Source organism: Diceros bicornis, chromosome 4 (genome assembly GCF_020826845.1).
Source record: "Diceros bicornis minor isolate mBicDic1 chromosome 4, mDicBic1.mat.cur, whole genome shotgun sequence".
NCBI lineage: Eukaryota > Metazoa > Chordata > Mammalia > Perissodactyla > Rhinocerotidae > Diceros > Diceros bicornis.
Window position 1 is genome coordinate 98,344,267 of NC_080743.1, and position 27,514 is coordinate 98,371,780.

A 27,514-nucleotide genomic window follows, 5' to 3' on the forward strand; every position below is an offset into this window, starting at 1 on the left:
CATAAAGGCAAGCACCATTGACCGCTACGACCACCAACTCAACACAGCCAAGGGCCCTGCAAATTGCAAGCATTCATAAATATATGCTACAAATAAACTGTTAAATGAAAGGGATTACTCTGTAAAGTACTACAAAGAAGCTAAATTAACTAGTCCATTGGCTCACAGCCAGTAAGTGGCAAAGCCAGGATTCAAACCCAGGTCTGTCTGGTTCCAGAGTTGGCGCTCTCTTCACTTGGTATGTGCTTCCTGCATCAGGAAAGCGAAAGGCCAATGATCTCTGGTGGGTACTCAAAACCACAGGATAAACACGCTGTATCTTCCCGGAAAGCAAATTTTACTCAAAGTTGATAACTTTAAATATTTCATATATAAAACAAACACCAATATATTATGAAAAAGAATAAAGAATTCATAATTAATAATTTTAGATTATATGGGCCATCACATGTTTTCCTTTTGTCATAGCCCCAGGCTCACTTAAGGATACAAGTTCATTCTCCTCTGCCACTAGAGATACACTGATAGAAGAAAATCTGAGGATCAAAAAACCATTCTATACATACTTGTTGGGCGCCAAATACATAGTAAGCATGTGTTAACTGTCAGGGATAAAATGTAGTCCCACAGGGCCAACCCGGTGATGTAGTGGTTAAGTTCGCGCGCTCTGCTTCGGCCACCCGGGGTGCACAGGTTTGGATCCCAGGCACAGACCTACACATTGCTCATCAAGCCATGCTGTGGCAGGCGTCCCATATACAAAATAGAGGAAGATGGGCATAGATGTTAGCTCAGGGACAATCTTCCTCAGCAAAAAGAGGAGGATTGGCAATGGATGTTAGCTCAGAGGCAGTCTTCCTCACATACACACACAAAAAATATAGTCCCTGACCTCATAGAGCTTAAGCTATCCTGAAAAAAAAGAAACAAGTTAACCAATAATTAAAAGTGCCAATGGGCCAGCCCCATGGCTTAGTGGTTAAGTGCTCGCGCTCCGCTACTGGCGGCCCGGGTTCGGATCCCGGGCGCGCACCGACGCACTGCTTCTCTGGCCATGCTGACGCCGCATCCCACATACAGCAACTAGAAGGATGTGCAACTATACAGCAACTAGAAGGATGTGCAACTATGACATACAACTATCTACTGGGGCTTTGGGGAAAAAAAAAGGAGGAGGATTGGCAATAGATGTTAGCTCAGAGCCAGTCTTCCTCAGCATAAAGAGGAGGATTAGCATGGATGTTAGCTTAGGGCTGATCTTCCTCACAAAATAAATAAATAAATAAATAAATAAATAAAAATAAAACACTGTGGATGGATGCTTATCACGCAGCTATGGCAAAAATCCAACATACATCAAAAGGGATCAAGTAAATAGGTTGGTCCATCAATACAATAAAATACTGTACAACCCTTAAAAAGCATGGGGTAAGCTGTAGAAGGATATTTGTGAAAAATTGTTAGGTAAAAATGGCAAGTTAGGTTAGCTTTTAAAGAACTGAAACCTGCAGACATGTCAGTATTTTCCAGTTTTATAAGACAAGACAAGGTGAAAACTGCCCCTCTGCTGACTTCACTGGGCCTCTCTGAGGAACCAGAGAATCAGCCCTGAGTAATAATTCAACAATCAATTCATCATTTGTTATTTATGCCACTAGAAGTCATTCAACCAAAGTTCAGAGATCTTAAAAAACAGAAAAGAAAAGAAAAGAAAAGAAAAAGGTTGGCCTTGAAATTACCCAGAGGTTACACCTAGCAAATAAAAAGATTGTTTATTTTATTTAGCTGGGTAAATCCTAAAGAACAGGGAGCCATGCCAAAAAAAAGAGGGCACATTACATAACAGGATGCACACTATGATTCCTTTTTTAAATTATGTGCACCAATGGGAATGTGTGTCTGCACATACCCAGAAGCACATTCCAGGAGAGGGCTCAATAACTGAACCAGCATCACACTGGTCCTTAGAGGAGTATGGAACTATTAAGATGTGATTCCAGCATCATGAGCTGGCAATGACTCTTACGCTCTAGTCTAATCCCCTAAAATCACACTATGATTTCTTCCAGCAATACTCATAAAATTCTTAATTCTGCTTCTCAGGCTATAGTGATGCTTACGACGTCTCTCATAACATCAGAGGATTTTCATCAATTTCTTTCTAACTAGCAGTGATCGGCATGTGAGTGTACATATATTACAGTCAGCCAAAACAGCATTTTGGCTGACGGCATAAGGAAGCACTCAGAGGGGCAGATGGGGGCACCTCAGCAAGGTAGTGCAAAGAAAAGTATTTCAGTCACAAACAGCATAACGACTAAACAGGGTGATACAGGGCATGATTAAACAGGCAATGATTGGGAACACGATAAATGACTGACTTCTCATCAGAAATAGTAACTGACTGTCATGTTTCCTCAACTGAAAGCTACAGTTTAATAAGAGCCTGGGGGGGCAGGGGGAAGGGGAGTGGTAAACAAATCTGTGTTTGCCTGTACATCAATTTTTTTTTTTTTTTTTTTGTGAGGAGGACCAGCCCTGAGCTAACATCCAATGCCAATCCTCCTCTTTTTTTGCTGAGGAAGACTGGCCCTGGGCTAACATCCATGCCCATCTTCCTCCACTTTATATGGGACGCCGCCACAGCATGGTTTAACAAGCGGTGCGTCGGTGCACACCCGGGATCCGAACCGGCGAACCCCGGGCCGCCACAGCGGAACATGTGCACTTAACCGCTTGCGCCACCGGGCCGGCCCCTGTACATCAATTTTAAGTCACAACTCATCTGAGAAACATCAAAATATTTTAAACACATGTTAATCAAAATAATACATAAACATACTAAGTCCTAATTTCCTATCTAGTCAACTGGGTCACGAAAAAATATTTTGCCCCAAATGAAAATTATCTGGATGTTAAAATCTGCAAATAGCTTCAGTTCAAAATACAATTCTTGGGCCGGCCCCGTGGCTTAGCGGTTAAGTGCGCCTACTCCGCTACTGGCGGCCCGGGTTCGGATCCCGGGCACGCACAGACGCCCCACTTCTCCCGCCATGCTGAGGCCACGTCCCACATACAGCAACTAGAAGGATGTGCAACTATGACAAACAACTATCTACTGGGGCTTTGGGGGAAAAAAAAAGGAGGAGGATTGGCAATAGATGTTAGCTCAGAGCCAGTCTTCCTCAGCAAAAAGAGGAGGATTAGCACGGATGTTAGCTCAGGGCTGATCTTCCTCACAAAAAAATAAATAAATAAATAAATAAAATAAAATACAATTCTTAACAGAAATCCAAAATGTTCAGGATTTATGTTCGGGATCAGCAATTTGTACACAAACTGCTTCAAAATATTTTTATAATCAACATCTGGAGATGCCTGAAAGCTAGGTTAACAACAGATCTGGTAATCAATTGTCCATCTCTCCAAACTGCAAGACAGAGAGGAGTGATGATTGATTCTAGACCACACAATCTGGACCTCAGAACTGTATAAGAGCACTAAGGATAAACTCAGAAATAATAGTTGCCAAATACTTCATCATTCAGCAGACTTGAAGCAGAAGTTAATGGTTAAGAGCATGACAATGCTCTTAATTGCCTACTGCCATAACCAAAATAGGTCAGAGACCTAGGTGTGCCATTTAGCCTCTTTAAACTGCAGTTTTCTCACCTGAAAGATAAGCATGACAACTGTACATACCTCATGGGGTGACTGTGAAGATTATGAAAATGCAGGTAAAGCATTCAGTAAAGTAACTGGCACAAAGACTCAGTAAATGTTATTTACTATTGTTGTCACGAGAAATTAATACATTTTTTGGAAGGTATGGAATCTCTTCCACAAATTTTGCCTTTGTATTTGGACACAAAAAAGGACACAGATCATAAAAATAGCCACATAATTCAAGAATCATTTTCAGCTCTTCAGCTAAATCTTACTCTTCCTGGACCAGCCAGGCCAAACTTCAGTTCCTTGAAAGTACTATGTTTTCACTGGTTTCAAGAATTACATATATAGTGTTCCCTTTGCTTAGAACATTTTCAACCCCACTACCTACTCCCAGCCTTGGACTGATTAAGTTGCAGTCATCCTTCACGTCTCAATGTAAATATCACTTCCTCAGGGAGCCCATCCTAAATGCTCTTGATCAGATTAAGTGTCCCTATCTTATGCTTATGTCCTGATCGTATTCAGAGTACTCTGAATCTCCCACATTTTACTCAATTAACTATGAATAGCGTTATTTAATGTATGACTTGCCCAACAGACTGTAAGCTTTGAGAGGGCAGAGACGATATCTGTCTTATTCACCACTCTATCTCCAGTGCTGGGTGCATGGCAAGGAACAGAAGAAGCTCTATAAATATTTAATGAATTAAATGAATGCAGAAGAATTAAAACCACAATGAGATATCACCTCATGCCTGTCAGAATGGCCATTATCAAAAAGAACAGAGATAACAAATGCTGGCATGGACGTGGAGAAAAGAGAAGCCTTGTGTACTGTTGGTGGGATTACAAATTGGTGCAGCCACTCTGGAAAACAGTACGGAGGATCCTCAAAAAATTAAAAATAGAACTACCTTATGATCCAGCAATTCCACTTCTGGGAACATATCCAAAGGTAACAAAAACATTAACTTGAAAAGATATCTGCACCTCCATATTCACAGCAGCATTACTTACAATAGCCAAGACATGGAAATAACCTAAGTGTCCATCGATGGATGAATGGATAAAGAAGTCGTGGTATATACACACAATGGAATATTATTCAGTCATAAGACAAGGAAATCCTACCATTTGCAACAACATGGATGGACTTTGAAGGCATTATGCTGAGTAAAATAAATCAGACAGAGAAAGACAAATACTGTATGATCTCACTTATTTGCAGAATCTAAAATTAAAAAATAAACCATAATCATAGAAAAAGAGATCAGACTTGTGGTTACCAGAGGCAGGGGGTGGGAGGAGGGCTGAAGAGAGGTCAAAAGGTACCAACTTCCAGTTATAAGATAAATAAGTACTAGGGATGTAATGTACCACATGATGACTACAGCTAACCCTGCTTTATGATATATAAGAAAGTTGTTAAGACAGTAAATCCTAGGGCCGGCCCCGTGGCTTAGCGGTTAAGTGCATGCGCTCTACTGCTGGCGGCCCGGGTTCGGATCCCAGGCGCGCACCGACGCACCACTTCTCCGGCCATGCTGAGGCCGCGTCCCACATACAGCAACTAGAAGGATGTGCAGCTATGACATACAACTATCTACTCGGGCTTTGGAGGGAAAAAATAAATAAATAAATAAAAATCTTAAGACAGTAAATCCTAAGAGTTCTCATCACATAGAGAAAAACTCTTTTTTTTCCTTTATTCTTTTCTTTTTTTTTTTTTACGGTGTCTATGTGAGAAGGTGGATGTTAGCTGAACCTATCGTGGTAATCATTTCACAATATATGTAAATCAAACCATCATGTTCTACGCCTTAAATTAGTACAGTGATGTATGTCAATTACTTCTCAATAAAACTGGAAAAATAGGGGCCGGCCCAGTGGCGTAGTGGTTAAGTTCATGCGCTCTGCTTCAGCAGCCTGGAGTTTGCAGGTTCGAATCCTGGGCTCGCACATACGCACCGCTCATCAAGCTATCTGTGGTGGCATCCCATATACAAAGTAGAGGAAGATGGGCACAGATGTTATCTCAGGGCTAATCTTCCTGAGCAAAAAGAGGAGGATTGGCAACAGATGTTAGCTCAGAGCCAATCTTCCTCACACACACACAAAAAAAAACCTGGAAAAATAACTAACTAAATAAATACAGACGGACCAGTCAGGTTGGTTAACTATAATCCAGTTCATGCTCACATTGAGAACTACTTCAGCTCCTGATAAGCTCACTGTCCTTGTTCATTCACATTCTAGTAAGACATTTCAAGTTTAAAATCTAAGCACCACCTTTGTGGACTACACATCTCATATGATTTGGCTCTCCTGCTAAGACAGGATCAAGCCTACTATGCTCTATATGTAGTATTCCTAATATGTCTATTAAAATGGTATGCAGATGAAAGCCAAGCTACTCAAAGTATTGGTTGTGTTTACTGATCTTCACCCAAAAGATGTTTTTGAAGAATTAAAAAAAAAAAAAAAAGTATGAAAACAAGCCACAATTTATCAATGAGAATCTTATGGGCCAAAAAAGTAAAGTGATTTGTTCAGCATCAGAAGCTAGATCTAGAGCTACAAACAGAATAAGGACCCAGTGTTCCCAGTTCTCAGTTTGTCTTTCCACTCTAGAGCCTTTCTGGTGCTTTGACAACCATTGTTCAAGATATTTTAAGGAATAATCTTGAAATGCAACAAATAATCATTCAATGCTACCGAGTCATTTGTAAAGCTTTTTAAAATCATGGATGGCCAGACGTCTACTATATTAGAAACTCAAGGGGTAAGGCCTGGACCTTTGCATGTTGAATAAGTTCCATGGGTAATTCTTAGCCCAGCAAAGATTGAGAACCCCTAATTTAACCCATCAAGCATTATTTGCTAAATGTCTACTCTGTCCCTAGCAGTGTGTTCCTACTCTCAAGGCTCTTAGGAGGAGACAAGATTTACTTATATAACTCAATTACAGAAGAAAATAAGACTGTGTATAATGAAGCGCTGAATTAACTAAATGAACAAATTAAGCTCAATTCAGAGAAAGTAGGACAGGAGCACAGGCTTGAGAGATCAGCTATTGGTGGAGATAGAATACTGGATAGAGAGGTCCCTTACGATAAACAAGGGTAACAGTTTCCAAACAGTGTGCACAGCAGGAGTCCTAAGGATCCTGTGAATGCGCCCTGGGGCCACGGTGACGCTTTCCTTGCCCCTATACCCATTTCAATCAGAACAGCTCCACTGTTAACATTTTATACATTAAGCTTCTGCCTAAACTCATTTTTAAAAGAACTCCAATGGCTCTTCAAAGTTTGAAAACTCTCTTATTTACAAACGCAAAAAAATCAGTGAAGTAACTTGTCCGAAAATCACAAAGTTAATTAGTGATCTAGAACCTAGGTCTCTCAAACCCCCAGTGCCCTCATCACTCTACCACACCACATACCATGACATTCCAAAGGAGGGGACAGTGTGAGCAGGTGAGCCAGTGAGCAAAGGTTCTCACAGAGCATCCCAAACAGCAGCCTGACCCAAACAGTGGGTTTACTTTCAGGTCACGTCTCTCAAACTGGGATGGGACTGGGGAGGCAGAGGAGAGAAAAGCCCAAGCAGGCATCGGAATAAAATACAGCCACCATCCCAGAACAGCTCTAAAACACAAAGTGTTAGGGAGATTTTGTAAAAAATTAAAACCTGATAAAAGAAACACTGTGTTTGTGGTGGGCCTATAAGGGGACTTCCTGGGTGGAATTGTTGAGTCATGCTCTTTAAGGAAGTAGTAAAAGATAAGAATGCATGGGCAGGGATGGGGGCTAGATTACAGAAGGCCTTGAAATCAAGAACAAGTTTAAATTGGCCACAAGGCAGCGCCTCCACTGTGTCAAGTTTTCGGAGAGTATTGGGGGGGCACACTCCCTCTCGCAAGGTGCTGGCTGCACGTGGAGATGTACAACCTGCAGTAAGGTGTCTCCCAAAACCAACCTAAAGCTAAAGCTTCTCCTTCTCTACAGCAGCACAAGTAATAAAACTGCTGATTTTACTCTTTTGCTCATGTAAGGAAAACTATACTTTAAAAATGTACTTTAAAAATGCTTCTGCTATCAATTTATTACTCCCCACAGCATCCCTCTAACACTGGTATTATCACTATCTTACTGTTGAAAGAAACAACCACAGAAGTCAGTGCCAAGGCCAAAATGAGGTGTCTAGAATTTACAATGTTCAGACTCAACAATGCTGAGTGTCCACACACACAGTGGCAAGTGCATAAATCTCAATCTTAATATTGTATGTTCACCACACATTTAATTCAGTAAAACTTTCTTGACCTTCACAATGAATTTACAACCTAATAAGATCCACCCAATCACGTCTCAAATGACATCTCTAAAATTGCATTTACTGCCTAGACCCCAAATGACTCCCTCTTCCAACTTCCCTACTTCTGTTCACGGCTCTGCCCTTGATAATCTAAGCTCAAAACCTTGGTACCCCCCATTTGACTCTAATTAGCTGCTAAATATTTTAAATTAAGGGCTTTGATCATGGCTACGTCCAAAACAAAAAAATTCAACCACTCCCTACTGCCTAGCAAATGAAATCCCAACTCCTACACCACCAACGCCAAGCATTCAGAGCTCTCCCTCACCTGCCCTTCATCACCCCTAATATACAACCCAAGTAAGAGCCAACCTGGAAGTCCTGCTATTCCCCAAACACACTCAGTGTTTATTAAGCACCTGACCTTGGGAAAGTCATTTAATCCGGGCTTTGTTTTACTCCACTATAAAATGGGTATAATAATATTTGCCTGAAAGGATCAACTGCAGTAATGAAAATGAGAGTGCTGCTACAAATTTTAAGGTACTATAAAAATACAGACATTATCATTATGGCACAGTTATGGTAATTTTATTTTACTTATACCTGCCTTGCTCCAGAAAGTATATAAGGTAGGCCACATAAAACACAAAATAAAGAGAGTTTAAAGATGGAAGCAATAAAAGAAATACAAAAAAAAAAAAAAGTAAGGACATAAAGTGGAACTGGGAATGAGGCTATGAAAATGCATACCATAAGTGCCTATCTAACCTTCAGGTCAACACTTTGGTCTGAACACCAGAGTTTGATTTGAAAAGGAAACTAAGTCAACTAGACAATTCAGTGCCCAGAAGACTAAAAACAAAACCATTGGTCAGAATTAAAGTAGCTCCTACTGTAAAGACCAGGTAAGAAGTTCTCCCAAAGGTCCTTACTCTGTGTGCCATAATGGACAACATCCTCAACATCTTTATTATGGCTTATCCATTTCATTACATCATTCTTAGATTGAAAGCCTCTTGAGGTCAGGTAACCATCTCAGGATGTTTGTATCTCTAACACCACTTAAAGCAATTAGTCAACAAACTATCTACTTCAATTTTTTTGCGTGTGTGAGGAAGACTGGCTCTGAGCTAACATCTGTTGCCAATTCTCCTCTTTTTTGCCGAGGAAGATTAGCCCTGAGTTAACATCTGTGCCCATGTTCCTCTATTTTTTGTATATGGGACACCGCCACAGCATGGCTTGACGAGCAGTGCATAGGTCGGCTCCCAGGAATCGAACCTGTGAACCCTGGGCCACCGAAGCAGAGTGCTCAAACTTAACCACTATGCCACTCGGCAGGCCCCCATACTTCAATTTTTATATACTGGTTTACATAGATCCAATCTCTCCCTTCCTATTTCAAACCATCTTGCACATCACCATGTTAATACCAAAACATCACTTTTATCATAGGATTCCTTACTTCCAAAACCTCCACCAGCCCCCCTGCACACAGAACAAACGCCTCATTCTTTACTTGTACAGCACAGTCTTGAACACAGCCTCCTCTGCAATGCCCTTCCCTATCTTCTCATTCCTCTCAATTCTTTTTTCCCTTTTAAGCTCAGCTTAAAAATTTCATCTTCTACTTCAAGTCTTCTCTGACTAGCAGCAATGTGGTAGAGTGAGAGATTGGGGACGTGGCGAGGAGACTAGAAAATCAGAAGTCTTGTGTTCTCATCACTTACTCTACAGTTAAGAGACTGGGCAAGTCACTAACCCACTGTGAGAACATTTCCTCCTCTATAGAGTAAAGGCTTCAGGATAGATTGTATCTAAATTACCTTCCAGCAACAACGGTTCTAGGATGCTTTGGTTCCTACAAACCTGGACACACCCTGATCTCCACTCTGATCATTATTATCTGTTACATATTTTAATATGTAATTATATACATTGTTTTTTAATTTTCCCTGCTAAGTAAACACATACCAACTCCTCCACAACAGGGTCTTATAGTCCCTTGTTATCCCCAAGAACAACTGGCACAGGACCAGGTATATGGCAGATACTTCCTTTAAGCTAAGAAATGTTTAAGTAACTATTCTTAAAAGATTGATTATAATATACTTGCACTGCAGTATGAATCAGCAAAAAAAAGCATTTGTTTTCATTAAGCAGACCATTAAAATAAGTGTACTAAAACAAAAAAACAGCTAAGTCACTTTTCTCTAAAAAAGTATATTCACTCTGTAGGTTACAAAGCCAGTCAGTGCAACTCCATTACTTAAGGTGATCACATGTGAAACACCAATGAGTTGTTTAACATACACAACATAATGTTTACTTTCCAGTCATTCCTGTTTATATCTTCTATTGCAGAGAAAGCTCACTAGTCAAAAAAAGACCTACCATAATTTTTACTTTACTAAATTAACTTTATACACTATTGCTATGATTCCAACATAAAAACCAGTAAAATTACACAGAGAATTATGAAATAAATCATGTGACAAATTAAATTGTACTTGCAATGACTTTCAATATTGCAGGCTAAGTAAAGCTACTAGCAACACTCATATTGAGCTTAGTTTTGTGCTTTTCCCATTGTCTTTTTTTTTTAATTAATATTATGTATCCTTTTTTGGATGAATATCCAGTTTCCTGGACAGTACTTTAAAAAAAGAATGTGATTAATCTAGAGGTTTGCTGATTCTTCTTTTGCTCACTACAAGTCTTGTCAGCAAAATCTAGGCAACACTGAAAACTTGAGTATTTGCTTAACTGGAAAAAAAAAATTAAAAACAAAAAACAAAGGAGCTAATATCAGTCATTGAGTACAAACAAAATATCCTATCAATGCTCAATAAATTAACATCTTATAGTGAAAACACACAGAACTCTATAAACCACATGCAATATGTACATGTAAAGAGCTTCCTCATACGAGAGGTTCTGAAACTCAAGACAATTCTCATATTCCAAATTCTAAATATACTGTAAATGGATCAGTAAGTCAGGCAATGGCTCCGCACATGCTACTTTTGTTTCCATTGCTATTACTGCTGAAAGAGTTTACAAGGGCTCACTGCCAGTTACTTCAGTATAAGATAAAACCGATTTATTCCTAAGAAGAAATATAAATCTACAAAGTTATTCAATTATCTTTATTCACAAGATGTCAATAATATGCAAAAACGTTCAGCAAAAGATGGATAAGGAAGCTGCTATTCTCTGTGAACCGTAATTATTACCTCTTTCAATCTTGATTCCACTCAAAAAGATATTTATCTTATTTAAGCAAAACAATAAAGATAAAATTAAGCAAAATTCTGGCCCAAAGAGTTTCCTAAAAAAAGTAAAAAGGGGAAAGAATTCATTCTGGAGGGATGCAGAAACTCAACTGAGGCGGTGTGTGACAATAAAACCGACACTCTAATGCCTAATATTACATTTCCTTGAAGAAATAAATAACAAGCACGTTTGCTCAGGCATTTAGCACTAAAGGAGGCAACAGAAACAAGGACATGGGTGACCAAAAAGGGGCATGTTTCGTCTATGACTTGTTCTGTTCTATAAATAATAATTATCTAAATAGTTCTAAATACAATCACTTCCATTAGGAAAACACATCCCTGCTTAAAATTAGGCTTCATAGTAAGTCTTTACTAATCACAAAAACTGTGTAACTGACCCAATACTGCCATTATAAAAGCAAATTAATGACAGTCACACACCAGTATTTTAAAAGAAAATTAATTTTAATAGTGCTTGAAAGCAGACCAATATGCAAAGACTAGAGCTATGGGTTTTCAACACTAAAAACAAAACAAAAATAACTGATAACAACAAGGCAATCACCACTACATATTATAGTCTTCCTCGTACAAAGGAAATAGATATTCATGAAAGTGAGTGACCAATTTTAAAAACACAACTTACACAACTAAATTCAAGATCAAGCAAGAAACTGCAAATATTTCATTTTTAATGGAAAACTCTTATGAAAGATAACATTCAAATTTCCAGTTCTGTCATTTTAGAACCACTTGCTTCAAATATTCAAGGCTCCTTTAAACATCTTTGGTGGCTGGATAAGAGCAATTTAACATTCTGAGCCCTAAACTTATTCCAAAACCTACTGACCAGATAAATAACAGATTTAACAATTACTTCAAGCTAGGCAGCAATGAAACACATTTTATTTCTTCTGCTTTATACTGCCATCGATGCAGAGAAAAGTAAATTAAAAATATGATAGAATACTACACCACTTAAACCTGAATAATAGTCGTCGTTTGTTTTTCCTTGGGATTTTTGACAATGATAAAATGAAAGGAATTAGAAACTAGTTTGGGAAGAGGTTAAAAATTACTTGTACAGTAATGGCTTGGAAGCAGAACAGTCTGTTTAGAAATTTAAAACATTTTGTCAGCTGTCACATGAATTTTCAAGACCTAAAGTCAAAAGTACCATTATAATAAATAGGTGGGGCAAGTTAAGAAGGAAGTGACAACGGGTTTTCTGAAAACTTTCAGAAAGCCACTTGACAGACAAGAGGAGACAGCAGGTTACAACTTATGAAAGCTCAAAGGTAACCTAAAACACTCCAACAAAGCTTGGCTCACAAGGTAGAGTTAGGAAAAAAGCATAGCAATTCTACCATATTCCTAAGGCATTTTAATCATGACTTTAAGATAAACTAGTTAAAAATACAATGAAAAATCTACTAATCTACTAATAGGAAAATCTACTAATATGTCAAAATGTACTAACATTCAAAGACTAATATGTCTACTAACATGTCAAAAATTATATAAAGAATCCCTAGCTCACAATGGAACAATTTTAAAAATCACTAATCAATCAAAATGCACAAACTTGTCCAGACTAATTTATGACAAATCCAAAAAGAATTCTAAATTATTTTTTTAAAAACTGTTTGCAAAGCAAACGCTTTCCTGTAAGTATTTTACCTTATCTTAAACACAATAATTTCAACCTAAAAGAATATATAGCCCTTATCCTCTTCAACTTCACTTCATTCATTGAAATATGTTCTAAGGCAAATGATCTCTCCTTCTTCAACCTGGACAGTGTTCTAAGTCAAGAAACGCAGCTTCTTATTGGAGTTTGGGGGATCACAAAGAACCCATCTAAAATAAACATGCATATGGATACTTCTATGATTATACTTATTTAAAATCCATAGTCTCCATCTGAGAATTTGAGGAAATGAATTTTTACAATGGCATGGAAAGCCAACCAAAATATAAGGCCAGTTAACAATATTCATTCTTTTCTGCACTACAAAAACTATAACAATGAAATTTTGTTTGTAAAATGCAATGTACATTTTATCATCTTGGATAAAATATCTACAGCCTCGGTAGTGGTTAAATTGCAGCTATAAAGGAAATTGTCCCGAGATAAATGGTTTCCCTGTGAGACGATTTCACTGCTACACTTCACCTCAGGACAATAAATCAAATTAACTGCACCTTGTCCTCTGTCCAATGATATCATCAGTTTGACCATATCTTGGGAATCCGGTGCAAAAACATATGCTATTTAAGGCATGAAATCATATCACTGCTTTTTGTCCATCCAACCCCATGCTTCAGGTCTCTTCATGAAGCAGTCATTCACCTGAACATTCTCATGAAAGCTCCCGATTTTTTTTTCCTGCTGCATTCAGGGCCTGCCTACTGGAGGTGAAAGAAGAAAAATGGTGAGCACCAGTTATTTGAAATTGGCTTGCTTTTAGCCCATCAAATCTAGAATTTTGTTACAAACTAAACCGAAGACTAACGTCTCAGAAAATCTGCACCTAGCACCTGACCATAAATTGCCTTAACATAATTTCAAAGGTTTAACACATCCATGTTAAGCAACACTTCTCTGATATTTTCCTCTACTAGGGGGGTAAAAAAAAGCACCAATGAGAAGCAACACTATGTTTTTAAAAAACACACTACAACTATACAAAACAAAAAGGATAGAAAACTTTACCAAGGGAAAGACTAAAAATCAAAATTATTGTTTCTTCTACTAGCAGAAATTAATCTGCCTTTCACAGACCAACAGTCCTAAGTCTACATAAAACATAAAATCAATTCTGACAACCTAAAGAAGAAGGGCACTGTGCTGGGAGGGGACTAAGTTCCAAGATCAAGGTAGACACAACCTCTGTGTTTATTCTTCTATTTTCACTCATTTAACCATGACACAAACACTCAAGGAAAACATAACCCCATTTCTGTTTTCAGGAGTGCTACAATTAAAATAAACAAATCTATGACAGTAATAGCACAAAATTAATATCAGTCCCATTTTAAATCAGAATGAAGGGTTGAAAAGGGAATGTAGCACTGAGAAATTCTGAAAGTGCTGTTAATTGGAATTTCTAAAATACTTAGCTATCCTAAAACTCCTAGACAAAAACCATTGGTTTTACAAATACTGCAGACCTTTACAAAGCCTAAAAATGTTTAACTTGGGGGTAGGAGCCACGGGGCAGGGAGAACTATCCCTAAAACAAAGTGATTTATTTCTATTAAACCAAATAGGTTTCAATCGAATCTGAAGATGAGAAAGATTTTTTTTCCTGAGGCCCAGTACTACTGCAAACTAGAAGAAAGTCTTTTTAAGAAAAAACAAAACAACGACAGAGTTGATACTTAGCTAGGAGCTGTTTCAATTCTAGTAAGGCCCCAGGAGGGTTTGTTTTGCCCGCGGATGAGGGGTATGTGTGTGGAAGTTGCTGGGGGGAGTCATTTTGGTTATTAGTAAATAAATCAAGCGGCAGAGAACATGAGGCCTAGGCAACTGCCAGAGGAGCCAAGGCCTAGCTCTCCCCCTGCTCTCCAGCACAGCCTGGGTTTGATCTCAGAGCCCTGTGGATTGCCAAGGGAAAAAAAAAAAAGAATCATATCGAACCACAAAAGCACATGGGGCGAATGTAAAATATAAACACGGCGTTGGGCTGTGAGTGGCTGTTATTAAAGGTCTGAATTACTAAACATGAGAGGCGGGGAAAGCCAGGCGGCCATTTCAATAATATAAACCTCCCCGAATTAGACATTATTCAAATGAGAAAGGTTCGGCTAAGCAGAGAGGAGAGAGGACCCAGCACCCAGCAAGGAAACATCACCACAGAAGCAGGGAGGGGGATCCCCGCCCCTGCCCAACTCCCCAGGAGAGGGGCAAGCAAGAATATTATCGACTTGTCAGGCCAGTCGGCTCTGGGGCAGGGGCAGGAGGGCGGCCTCCACATCGAGTTCTCGGGAGGCCTCCGGGCGCTCTGGGGCCTGGGAGCGCGAGGCCCCCGAGGGCCCCCAGCCTCGTCCGTCCGGGTCAGGCGCAGAGGCGAGGGGGGAGGGCGGCGCGCGAGGGGCAGGGGGACGGAGGTCAGACCACGCCGGGCACCTCCACCCAACTCCCCCGGGACACGGCCGACCCGGCCAGGCGGCTTTTCCAGGACCCACGGAGACTGTGACCGATAGCACGGAGCACATGGGCGGCCCCGGAGGACATCCCCCCGCCGGGAACGTTCCCCGGGGCCGCCTTTCAACCCCGTCCGCCCCGAGGGGGCGAAGCGGACCCTCGCGCGGGCTCCCTGCCCCCGCCGCCCGGGGCCACCTCGCAGCGCCCGTGCCGCTCGCCCCTACCCACCGAGAGCGCAGGCCCAGGTCAGGCCGCCGCACCGGGACAAGCGGGGCGCGGCCGAGGTGCGCGGGGCCGTGACCCCGGTTCAGCCCCGCTCGGACCCCGGTGCCGGGGGGTGCGGGCAAGGCGCTCTCCCCGGGCGCACCCCCAGCCGCCCTCCGCGCCCACCCCGCGGCGGGCAGCGCCCCCCCGGCCGGGCCCACTCCCGGGGCAAGAGGGGGGGCGACGCGCGCGGCTGTCCGGCCGCCGGGGTCCGCTGCGGTCCCACCGCCTCCCCGGCATTGTGCTCGCCGCCACTTCCATCCTCCTCCACGCCTCCCCCCCCGCGCCCGCCGGCCCGGGCGCCCGCCCGCGCCCCGCCGCGCCCCGCCGGCCGGCAGCTATGAATATGTAAAATGTCTTTATTGTCCTCTCCCTGTGCCCCGGCCCCGGCGCCGACCCGCTCGGGTCCGGGCACGCGAGACGGCGGCGGAGGAGGGCCGGTGCCGGCGGGCGGCGGGCGGCGGCGGGGTGGGCCGGGGGCAGGCGGCGGCGGCGGCGGCTCGCCGTCCCCTTTGCCCCTTGTCTTCCCCCTCCGCCTGGCCGCTCCGAGCCTCTTTCCCCCTCCGCTCGGCGCTCGGCGGGGGCTCCGTGCTCCCCGGCCCCCCATCTCCCCGCCGTTAATTATAATAATCCTGAGTACTAATAAATTATGCTAAGTCGCGGGGGGAGCAGCGGGAGCCGGGGTTGAGTATGAATATGAATATGTAAAATGCTGTAATGATTACCTGCTGCTGCTGCCGCCGCGGCTGAACTCTCATCTTGACTCGCTGCTCCTCCGTCCGCCATTTTGAATATTTTAACCAAAATCGCCCGGTCGATAAGCCCTCCCTCGCTCCGGCTCCCCTCCCCCCTCCCGCCCTCCATCCCTCCTCTCCGCCCCCTCACGCTCCTTCCTCTCCCCGGGCGCGCGCCAGGGGGCGCGCGAGGCCGTCCCCTTGGAGCGGCCCCACCCCCTTCGGGCGCTCTGCGCACGCGCCCCCTGGCCGCTGTGGCGCCTCAGTAGCTAAAGCGCCCTCCACCTGCCAGTCAGGCGCTCGCTTCATTTTCTCGTCTCGGCTCTGCACATGCGCGACTTTCTCCAAGAGCCTGAAACGCCGTCGGCGCATGCGCTACCTTCTCCCGACTCCCTCCTGAAGAGTAAGCTGCCTGTGAAACGTATAGGTGGGGCGCTGGTGCCTACAGTCCCCTCGTCTCACTCTTTTGCAGGCTTTACTCCTGCTTCCACCAGTGGCCAATGGCATTCTAAAAGAAGGGCAGGGGACACAGCGGCTAAGAGCATGGTGACGCGTAGAGCGTCCGTGAGCGGCCCGGGGCCCGCGTCCCCTCCGCTGCGCACTTTCCCAGGCTTTCCGCGCTGTTGAAACACCGACAACAAAGGAGGGGCCTCTCCCCTGTAGGTAATTTCCGGCCCTGCGGGCAGGTGCCGGCGGAAACGCCCGGCTCCGGCAGCCGGGGTGGAGGCACCTGCTGAGCCCCGCGCGCGTCCCGCTCTGAATTTGAATCCGAACTAGTCCCCGCCCCCGACTCTGCGAGTGCTGGAGCCCCGGCCGGGCCACCGCGAGGGGGAGTGTCCTGTGGTGGTTTAATTAGCCCCAATGTCTTCTGCTCTACTTGTCTCTAACGCCGGCCGGCTTCCTCCGGAGCTGGGCGTCTTATTAAGTCGCTAATTACCGCCTTCCTGCGGCTTTCTTGCCCCTCACTAGCCGCGCACGGATCGAAACAAATAGCCAACCCCCTAGTCTATGGATATGCGTTTTCCGCAGGCCGTCGCTTAGGAATAACTTTTCAAACCTAGCAGTAAACTGGAAAGTGATGATCTAATAAATAAAAATGTCGAAATCAGCAGTAGCTTCATCATGAATTTTTTTTCTTTTTTTTTTTGGTGAGGAAGATTAGCAAAATATGATGGTAGGCGTTTTCCGTTGTAAATATCTTTTTTTGTGACTGGTCATAAAGTTATTAGATTTATCTTCAATGGTAAATTTCCCTGGACAAGACCCAAGTCTCTTTATTTTACGAATTCTTAACAAAGCCCTAAGATTTTTCTAGGTTTTTTTTTTTTAAAGTAAAAAGTGTATTTCATGGTAAGCAGGGAAAAGTTTAAAAAAATCAGTCCTATACAGTCTGTCTTGAAGAGAGAAATGACTGTAAAGTTTAAATTGGATAGAATTGCAGATTCTACATTGAAGAACAACTGATCTCGAAGAGGTAGTCAGCAGTTATTTTAACGGCTAAAGGTTTAATCATGGGTCTCAGCTTGCTCATTGAATTCCTTACACTGTGCAAGTACAGTTAAAGCTATTGTCAGGGACAGCCAATGAATTTGGGGTGGGATTGATTTATTCATGGTAATCAAGCCTTAGGGTGTGTGCATGACTGTTTACGCCAAATAATTGGACCACCCTATAATCTAATTATTTCAAACCACACCAGCCAACACACAGTTAAGGAAATGCAAAATTTAATCATGCTACAATCTGGAAATATGGCCTAAAATATATTCACCAGCGTTCCTGTAGGGAAAGTCTCAGAACCATCAACCTATTTGAAATAAGGTTAAGTACGTGCCCCTGCTCTGAGGGCAAGGAATTTGAAATCATCTCCACTAAGAAAAAGAACTCAAATAACCTTATTTAAATCTCTATCTTCTATTTAATCTTTGTTTTGCGCTTTAGCTCAAAAAGTAAATTAATATGACTTTCAGAAAGTAATTGAAGCCAGTGTGTGTGCTATTCATTCTTTATAATTTTATTGCCATAAAAGGAAATTTTCATGGAATGAATATTTAAGGAAGAAGAGCTCTGTGAGGAAAAAAAATAGTTTGAAATAGTCTGTATCAATGATTCATTTTCTTCTTAATGAAAGTATCTATGTTTCCAAATGTGTGCTCAGGGCCTAACACAATGCCTGGGCATAGTACGTATTCATAAATATTTGTTGAATAAAAAATAATAATATAGTTATATATGTTAGGATTATTTTAAAAATTGGTAAAGTCATTTATTCAACAAACATTTATGAACATCTGCATTCTGCCATAAGCTTTCCTAGGTACTAAGGATATGAAAGTGTGTAAGACACTGCTTTGACCTCAGCAAACTCATCTGTATGGACTCTTTTTTTTTGAATCCTCACAACTCTGGGAGGTAGGAACTCTGTTTATCCCAATTGTCCTGGATGGGGAAATTGAGACATAGAGATGTTATATAACTTGCCTGTATGTGTCAGAGTTCTCCAGAGAAACAAAACTAACAGAAGATACAGATACATATATGACTTTCATGATATATATGATAGAGATTTGTTATCTAAGGAATTGGCTCACACAGTTATGGAGGCTGAGAAGCCCTAAGACCTGCGGTCTGAAGGCCTGAGAACCAGGAGAGCCAATGGTGTAGATTCCAGTCCGAATCCAAAGGCCCGATCTGACTTCATGTTCCTTCCCGCATTATCCCATACCCTTAATATCCATTCCCACACATGTTCCCCAGGTTTCTGTCTGTATAAATTAGAAAACACAAGTAGTTCTTTTGGAGTATAGTGTACCTCGTCATGAGTCAGATAATACCCAGTTCATGATGGGCAGGTCGGGTCCCATGGTAACTTGGTGGCCTATGGTTAAGCAGTCTCTACTAAAGTCCAGTAGTAGGCCAAGAGCTATTTTTCAAAAGGAGCATAGTTATCCACAGAGGATGGCAGGGTTTTGTTCTAAAATCCTGAGTCTGAGCTGTGATCCACTTGTTGGGTTCTGCCAAAGGCTCTTAGCAGCATCCCTATCAGCCACTGACACTTCAAGCACCATTGGCTCTGCTGGATCAGGTGGCCTAAGTGCAGAGCAGCTTGCGTAGCACTCTGGACCTATTGCAGAGACATCTCTTGTTCTGGGCCTCATTCAAGATTAACAGCTTTTTGGGTCAGTTGGTAAATAGATTCCCCAAATGGGGAATCTGTTGACTTCAAAATCCAGTGGCTAGGCATTGTGCCTCTTTTTTTTGTTGTAGGAGAGGCCCAATGCAACAACTTATCATTTACCTTAGAAGGGGTAGCTTGGCATGCCCCACACCACTGGACCCCAAGAAATTTCAGTGAGGTACAAGGTCACTGAATTTTTGTCGGATTTATTTCCCACCCTCTGACATGCAAATGTCTTACCAATAAGTCTAAAGTAATTGCTACTTCTTGCTCGCTAGGTCTAGTCAGCATGATGTCATCAATGTAATGGACCAGTAAGATCTACTTGTGGAAGGGAAAGGAGACCAAGAGCCCCACAAACTAAATTATGACATAGGGCTGGAGTTGATATACCCCTGAGGTAGGACAGTGAAGGTGTATGGCTGGCCTTGCCAGCTGAAAGCAAACTGCTTCTGGTGGGTCTCATTGACAGGGATGGAGAAAAAGGCATTTGCCAGATCCACCGCTGTGTACCAGTTTCCAGGGATGTGTTAGTTTGCTCAAGCAATGAAACCACATCTGGTACAGCAGCTGCAGGTGGAGTCACCACCTGGTTAAACTTACAATAATCCGCTGTCATTCTCCCAGATCCATCTGTCCTCTGTATAGAGTTAAATAGGAATGTAGTGGGAATGACCACCCCAGCATCCTTCCATCCTTGATGGTGGCACTAATCTCTGCAGTCCCGCCAGGAATGCAGTGCTGCTTTTGCTTTACTATTTTCCTAGATAGATGCAGGCTTAGTAGCTCCCACTTAGCCTTTCCCACCATCATAGCCCTCATTCCACAGATCAGGGAACCAACGTGGAGATTCTGCCAGCTGCTTCAATTTTCCAGGATGGGGGAAATTGAAGCATAGAGGTGTTAAGTAACTTGCCCAATGTCATACTACTATTAAATGTAGAGCTGAGGTTCAAACACAGGTTAGGAGCTGTACTCTTAACTATTACATTGTGCTGCTTGCTTTGGCTCAGGCAAAATCCTGGAGGTGCATATAGTTTAGTGTGGAAGAGAACATATTAACAAATAATGTCGTTGTATGTAATCTCATCATATAAAAATATATGCATGGATGAAAACTTAGGCTCACACAAAAACACGTACTCAAATAGCAGGTCTATTATAATTGCCAAAAACTAGAAACAACCCAAATGTCCTTCAACAGGTGAATGGATAAACAAACTGGGGTACATCGATACTATGGAATACTATTCAGCAATAAAAAGGAATGAACTATTGGCATATGCAACAACTTCAATGAATCTCAAAGGCATTATGCCAGTGAAAGAAGGCAGTCTCAAAAGGAACCATACCATATGATTCCATTTATATGACATTCTTGAAATAAAACTATAGTGATGAAAAACAAATCAGTGGTTGCCAGGAGGTAGTGGTAGGAGAAGGTGTAACTATAAGGGATAGGCACATGGGAGGGTTTTTGGGGTAATGGAGTTGTTCTGTATCCTGATTGTGCTGGTGTTAACAAAACTCTGTACATATGGTTATATATATATATATATATATATATATATATATATGTATGTATAACATGCCACACACACACACATACATACACACACAAGGTACAGAAGTAGTACAGGGGTATGATGAGTAATTCTGTCTAGACGTTACTGTTACTGGATGTTCCTTAGTTAACAGTGGTAATGCGTTGATGTGAATGTGTCCATGTGTCTTCCTAAATAAAGTGCAGCACAGAAGCCGTTGCAGCCAGGTGTGGCCATGTGACTACATTTTGGCTATTGAGTTGTAAGGAGTTGTTGGGTAGGATTTCTGGGAGAGCTCTTAAAAGAAGCAAGTTCCGTTGTTCTTCTTCCCACCATCTGGAATACAGATGTGAAGACCAAAATTCCTGCAGCTTCTTTGGGCCATAGAGTGCCATTGTTCTCAAGAGACCAGACCACGTTAGGAGCAACAAGCAAATCAGATCTTCTCCACAGGCTGAAGGGAAACACGGGACGGGGCCTGGGCCTGGCACACCTTCCTTGAACTGAAGTTAACTCTTGGGGCCTGGGCCTGGCACACCTTCCTTGAACTGAAGTTAACTCTTGGTGCCCCTGTGGAGTTTTGTTAAAGACTGAGGCACCCAGACTCTGGGAAGTGTATTTTAATGATTATAATTACCTTGGGTGACTAAATTAGAAATTATCAATTTTTGTAAACATCTCCAATATTACACCTGTTCATAAAGATTATCATTCTAACCTAGCGAATCAATTTGTTTAGTGACCTAGGGGTGCATTCATAACTAATCAACCTTATAGCAGAGGCTTTCAAGTCACATTTTATGAAGCCTTTAGGGCTGACCTTAAGGCAAGATAAAAACCAGCCCCTCTACCTCCTCTTCAGCTGTAATGGCTCTGCTTTACCTATATTGGAGTTCAAGCTAAGATTTCATTTGAATATAGTATTACTACTTAAAAAAATTTTATATATGTATGTTATATGTATGAAATCTACTCTCCTGGAAGATTCAACCAAAGTGTTTCATTGCTTAAAGGTGCATATACTATGGATACTTCATTGAAGTAAAGCAAGCTTGGCAATGGTAACTTAAAAAGTTTTCAGGATAAAATGATCATGACCATTGTACATGAAGCATTGGGACCTTGATCTGCTTTTCCTCCATGTCTTAAAGTATATCCAGAAGTTTCCCAAGGAAGATTTTGATCCTGCCTTAGACATTTCTGTGGTCTTCCTCCTTGAGCAGGTGGAGAGGCCTTATATTAAATTAATGTATATATCCTGATCACACATCTAAACGTTCCTAAAAGGATGTCAGATCTACTGACTGTAGCTGATTGCTGCCACTTATGTTTCTACCCTTAATGTACAACGCAGAGTATTTATACTTACCAGAGAACATACACTGAAATCTTTACAAGTCAATACTTATCAAAAAGCTCAATGTTGTTGATGGAGAACTATCTGATGGATGCATAGTCCATTCTGCCCTCTGGTTGAGGGTTGGCAAATTTCTGACACTACTCTTACTACCATCCCTTCCAAGCCCTGGCCAGTTTCTTTAATCCATAGCCCTTTCTTATGCTGCACCCAAACTCTTGCTCAAACATGATTCTTCCCAACCGGTACTTCAGGCGCTCATTGACATCTTGTCAGCATTGGCGTGCAGGATGAAATCCATTTGTAATTCCAACTCTAGGTACTCTTAAAAGCCAAACTGTCAGAAAGCCGTGCGCTTGAAATACATCATTTTGTCCCCTTGTAAGATTCTGTCCTAGAATTATGCTTTGGACTTATGTCATCAGCCTACATTAGAATCATAAGAAGAAAAAAACTCTGAGAAATGTATCATATTTACTGTAGGAGTGTTTTTGGAGTGTCTGTCTTCTTTCTGAGGATTCTTTCTTAATATCTGCAGGGAGAGGTTAAGTACGTTGCCCAAGTTCATACAGTAAGGGACAGAGCTGAACCAGAGTTGAACCAAAGATTGCTGATCCCTTCCCCTTTCTGCCTTTCCTCTCTAGGCCCTCAGATTTGCCCCCTGCCTTGGCTGCCATCTGCCTCCTCAACCTGCCTCCCTCCTGCATCTAGACATTCACGCTTTCCTTTGTTTCCACGAATTTTGGTGCCTATTTTCTTCCTGCATTCATTGATCCCATTTCTGCCCTTCCTATATTTTCCTGCCTCTTCCTATCCTTCCTCATGAGCTTTTTCTAGATAAACTCTTCCTGCAGTTACTCATCAACCCATTATAATCTGACATCTGCTCCAATCATTTTCATGAAATTACTTTATTGGAAGTCATTGGTGACCTCCTAACTGCCAAATCTGATAACGTCTTCACTCCTCATCTTGCCCCTTCTCTTGGCAATTTGACAATGGTGATCATTTCTTCCTTCTTAAAGCCATCTCTCTAACTCTGACTTTAATGACAAATTGCTTCCAATTTCTCCTCTCATCTCCAACCACGTCTTGGTTTTCCTTGCTTGATCCTCCTCTCTGTCCCATCTAGTGTGGGTACTCTTCAAGGATCTGCCTGTGTCCCCCTCCTCATGGCTGCAAGCCTGTTGATGTCATTATCTATCCCCACAATTTCAACTGTTACCTCTCTGAAGACCCCCAAATCTACACCTTCAGCCCTGATCTCTCCCCCAATGTCAGACTATGTTTGTTATGTTTGTCTTTTTCACTAGAATATAAATTATTCAAGGGCTAGGCTGTATTGTCCTCATTATTTTTTGTTATCTTTTTATGCTTAATGTTACAGCACAGGGCCCGGACATAGTCTATGCTTAACAACTTTTTAGAAAACAAATATTTTACGTACTTCCTCCTATATTTTAGTGGCCATCCAATGTCATGTAAGACAGGTTATTCTCTCACAAGCATCCATCAAGTACCCATCATGTACTTGGCATTGCTCTAGGCAAAACGTTTCCTTTTGGTTTTTGGGATATCTTGGGATCAGTACACATTTAATTCAACCTTTTTATCTTCCAATCTATTTCTATAACTATATTTTGTCTGCTCTAAGATGTATATTTTTTCACACTTTATCTTTGAAATCAAGATGCGTCTTACAAGGGATGTGATAAGAAAGCATTGTGTCATGGTTTAACTGGAAGCATTTTTTAATGCTACATAAAATAATTATACATCTTACAATCAATGGCATTTTAACTTCTATGAAATATTGTATTTTATATTGAAAATTAAGGTTTAGAAACTTCATTTTAATATATTTTATCATCCAAGAAATATTTAATTATTCTGAGTATATTAGACTTTCTAAGGCAAGAAAAGAAATATTTTTAAGAGATTTTCAATAATAAAGGTTAAAACAAAAGGAAGGGGACTTCCATGGGCACAGTAGGCTCACAGTTCCAAGCATTTCCTCTGCTCTAAATATACAGCCATGATAGATAGAATACAAAAAGAGAAAACTAAAAAGAAATGGCTCAAAAGCAGTTATCACATCCATGACTCAGGAAAAGTACAAAACTACAAACCGTGAGTGGGTCTGCTGCTGGGGCCTGCTGGGCTGCAGGCCCAGAGGCAGGCAGTGGTGCCTGGAATTCTAGTGCCACGAAGAGGAAGAACCAGAAGCAGGCTCATGACTTGGAGCGTCCCTGCCCTGTCCCAAAACACACACACACTCACACACACACACTCACACTCTCTCTCACACACACACACACCCCTTTTATAATTGGTGGGGTTTTGTTATAATTTTATCTTACATAAATCTTCTTACATAAATCAAACATCAAAACCGCAGCCGTTTGTGATACAGAGAATTCTCATGTTTGGCCTATTCCTGACTTCCCGTCCTCTTTAGTAAACCATTTTTATTAATTTGTTGCTTATCCTTCCCACATCTCTTCTTGCAAGTATATAAATTCTTATTTCTCTCCCTTTCTTACACAAAAGATAGCATACTATATATACTGTTCTGTTCCTTGCTTTTTTCACTTAACTGTATATTCAGAAGATCGTGCCGTATCAAGACGTGGAGATTTTACTCATCTGTTTCATGACTGTGTGTACTTCCGTGTGCTCTAACCATGGTTTGCTCAACCAGTCCTCTCTTGCTGGACACAGGCTATTTACAAACGCTCCCTGTTACTCACAACGTCACAATGAGCAACCTTCTATCTGTGTCATTTCACACTCCCACACACCTTTGTAAATGGAGGCTGAGTAAAATTGCTGCCTAACTGCTGCCTGGGGCTGCGGCTTTATAGGAAGTGGAGAAGTTAGCTGAGTAGAAGGACCAAGACACTGCCTTGCAACCAGGAAGTGATCAGAACTGCTCCCTGGACTGTTCTACCGTTGCAGGAGCCCCTAAAGCCCGTTAGAAGACCTTTATGGACTAGAAGCTTGGGACATGGAGTGGAGACAACTACAAAACTATTAAACAGCGAGAGAGAGGAGAGAGGGACTTCAAAACAAGTGTGCGTATATATGATCATATAAATATACATATATTTCAAAAACAAAATATATGCCTATGTGTTAGTATATATTACATATACTTTTAAAATATTAATATTGAATTAATATTTATTTTAAAATTAAATGTAATATACATTAAAGCAATTTATCCAATTTTTTAAATTGAGTCTGTACCTCAAGCCTAGACCAAGATCAATTCCCAATGATTCAAAGATTTAAATGTAAAAAATAAAAATAAAAGTTCTAGGGGCCAGCCCTGTAGCCTAATGGTTGAGTTCAGCATGCTCTTCTTCGGCAGCCGGAGTTTGGTTCGTGGTCTCCGACCTACATCACACGTGGCAGCCATACTATGGCGGCAACCCATATGCAAAATAGAGGAAGATTGGCACAGATGTTAGCTCACGGAGAATCTTCCTCAAGCAAAAAAAAAAAAAAAAAAAAAGAGGAAGATTGGCAACAGATGTTAGCTCAAGGTGAATCTTCCTCAGCAAAAAAATAAAATAAAGTTCTAGAAGAAAACATGAATAAATTCCTTTATAAGAAAGCTATTTAGCAATATCATTATCAGAAAAATTGGAATTTAAGACAAAAGGAATAAAAATGCGTGATAGGGTGTCAGGATGGCCGAGTGGTCTAAGGCGCCAGACTCAAGCACCCCTTCCCCGTGCTGGGGATTCTGGTCTCCGAATGGAGGCGTGGGTTCAAATCCCACTTCTGACACCTCGCTTTTGGGGCTAGCCCTGTGGCGTAGCGATTAAGTGTGCATGCTCCACTGCTGGCGGCCTGGGTTCGGATCCTGGGCGCGCACCGATGCACCACTTGTCAGGCCATGCTGTGGTGGCGTTCCGTATAAAGTGGAAGAAGATGGGCACGGATGTTAGCCAGGGCCAGTCTTCCTCAGCAAAAAGAGGAGGATTGGCATGGATCTTAGCTTAGGGCTGATCTTCCTCACCAAAAAAAAAAAAAAAAAAAAAGCACAATAACAAAAGGCTAATCCTTCAAGGAGCTATAACAATTATGAATTAGTGTGCAACTAGCAACCTACCTTGAAATATATAAAATAAAAACTGATTACAAAGAGAAATCGGCAAGATCACAAGCATAGATTTTTAATACAAAAGGAGTTTCTCCCTATTATTATTTAACCAGAAACGTAAACTAACCACGATGCCCATTCCTCTCTCATTGCAATCAAGTAAGTTGGCCCTCTCAGACTGAGCCCAAAATGTATATACTATTAATGTTTAGCTGTGTCTGGACACATCTAGCAGAGTGAGCTAGATCAGCAGATGTCTGTTTCCTTGAAGGTTTAAGGAATCTTCTGGGAGAAAAGCTATCCTAAATGATTCTGGTACTGACAGCTTGACCATACATCCAAATCCATCTCGGTCTTTCAAGAGGATAGGCAGCTAGGATGTGTCCATTACTCAAGTTAAACTCTTGGCTCAGAGCCCCATGAGCACTCATCGATGGTTTCCTGTGGAGAGGTAGCTCTGGAAGCAGAGGTGATATTCAAACTATTTAATACCTGGTATGGTAGAAACATTGACCAAATAGAACAGACCACCAACCCATCAGAATAGATGCCAGCTGTGCCCTATGCTTTACCAGGGCATACCTGATGAATTTCATTTCATGAAACTTTCTGTAGGACATTGGGGCATGAGGAGCTTTGATACTCCTCTGATAGAGTTTAATGCACAAAGGAGAGAGAGAGAACTCCACCCAGTTCTGGCAGATCAAGGACTGCAGTGCTTTGGGAAAGGGACCAGCAGCATCAACCAAAAGCAATAGCAGTGCGTGGAGAGGGAAGCTTAAGTAGATGAAAGGGTATAAAATGAGGGATGCCACAGTTAACTGATCAGACGTATGTGAGGAGGGAATAGAGTGTGATGGTTAGGTGTGAGTTCTGGCATCAGCTAGACCTGAGTTCGATCCCATT

At 41.8% G+C, this 27,514-nt stretch overlaps 1 protein-coding gene and 1 non-coding gene across 3 annotated transcripts in view; one reads left to right on the forward strand and one right to left on the reverse strand.

Annotated features, from left to right (window-relative positions):
* The window catches only part of POU2F1 (POU class 2 homeobox 1), a 168,919-nt gene extending 152,417 nt beyond the window's left edge, over positions 1–16,502 (reverse strand). For both annotated transcript variants that reach the window (XM_058540146.1, XM_058540144.1), the window contains exon 1: positions 16,410–16,502. In XM_058540146.1, coding sequence (XP_058396129.1) covers positions 16,410–16,470 — 61 coding nt within the window. In that variant the 5' untranslated portion in view covers positions 16,471–16,502. The remainder of the gene's footprint in view (positions 1–16,409) is intronic.
* A 9,684-nt stretch (positions 16,503–26,186) lies between these two features.
* TRNAL-CAA (transfer RNA leucine (anticodon CAA)) lies at positions 26,187–26,292 on the forward strand. The gene is made up of 2 exons: positions 26,187–26,224; positions 26,247–26,292. It is a non-coding gene; the product is annotated as a tRNA-Leu (tRNA).
* Positions 26,293–27,514: the final 1,222 nt, after the last annotated feature.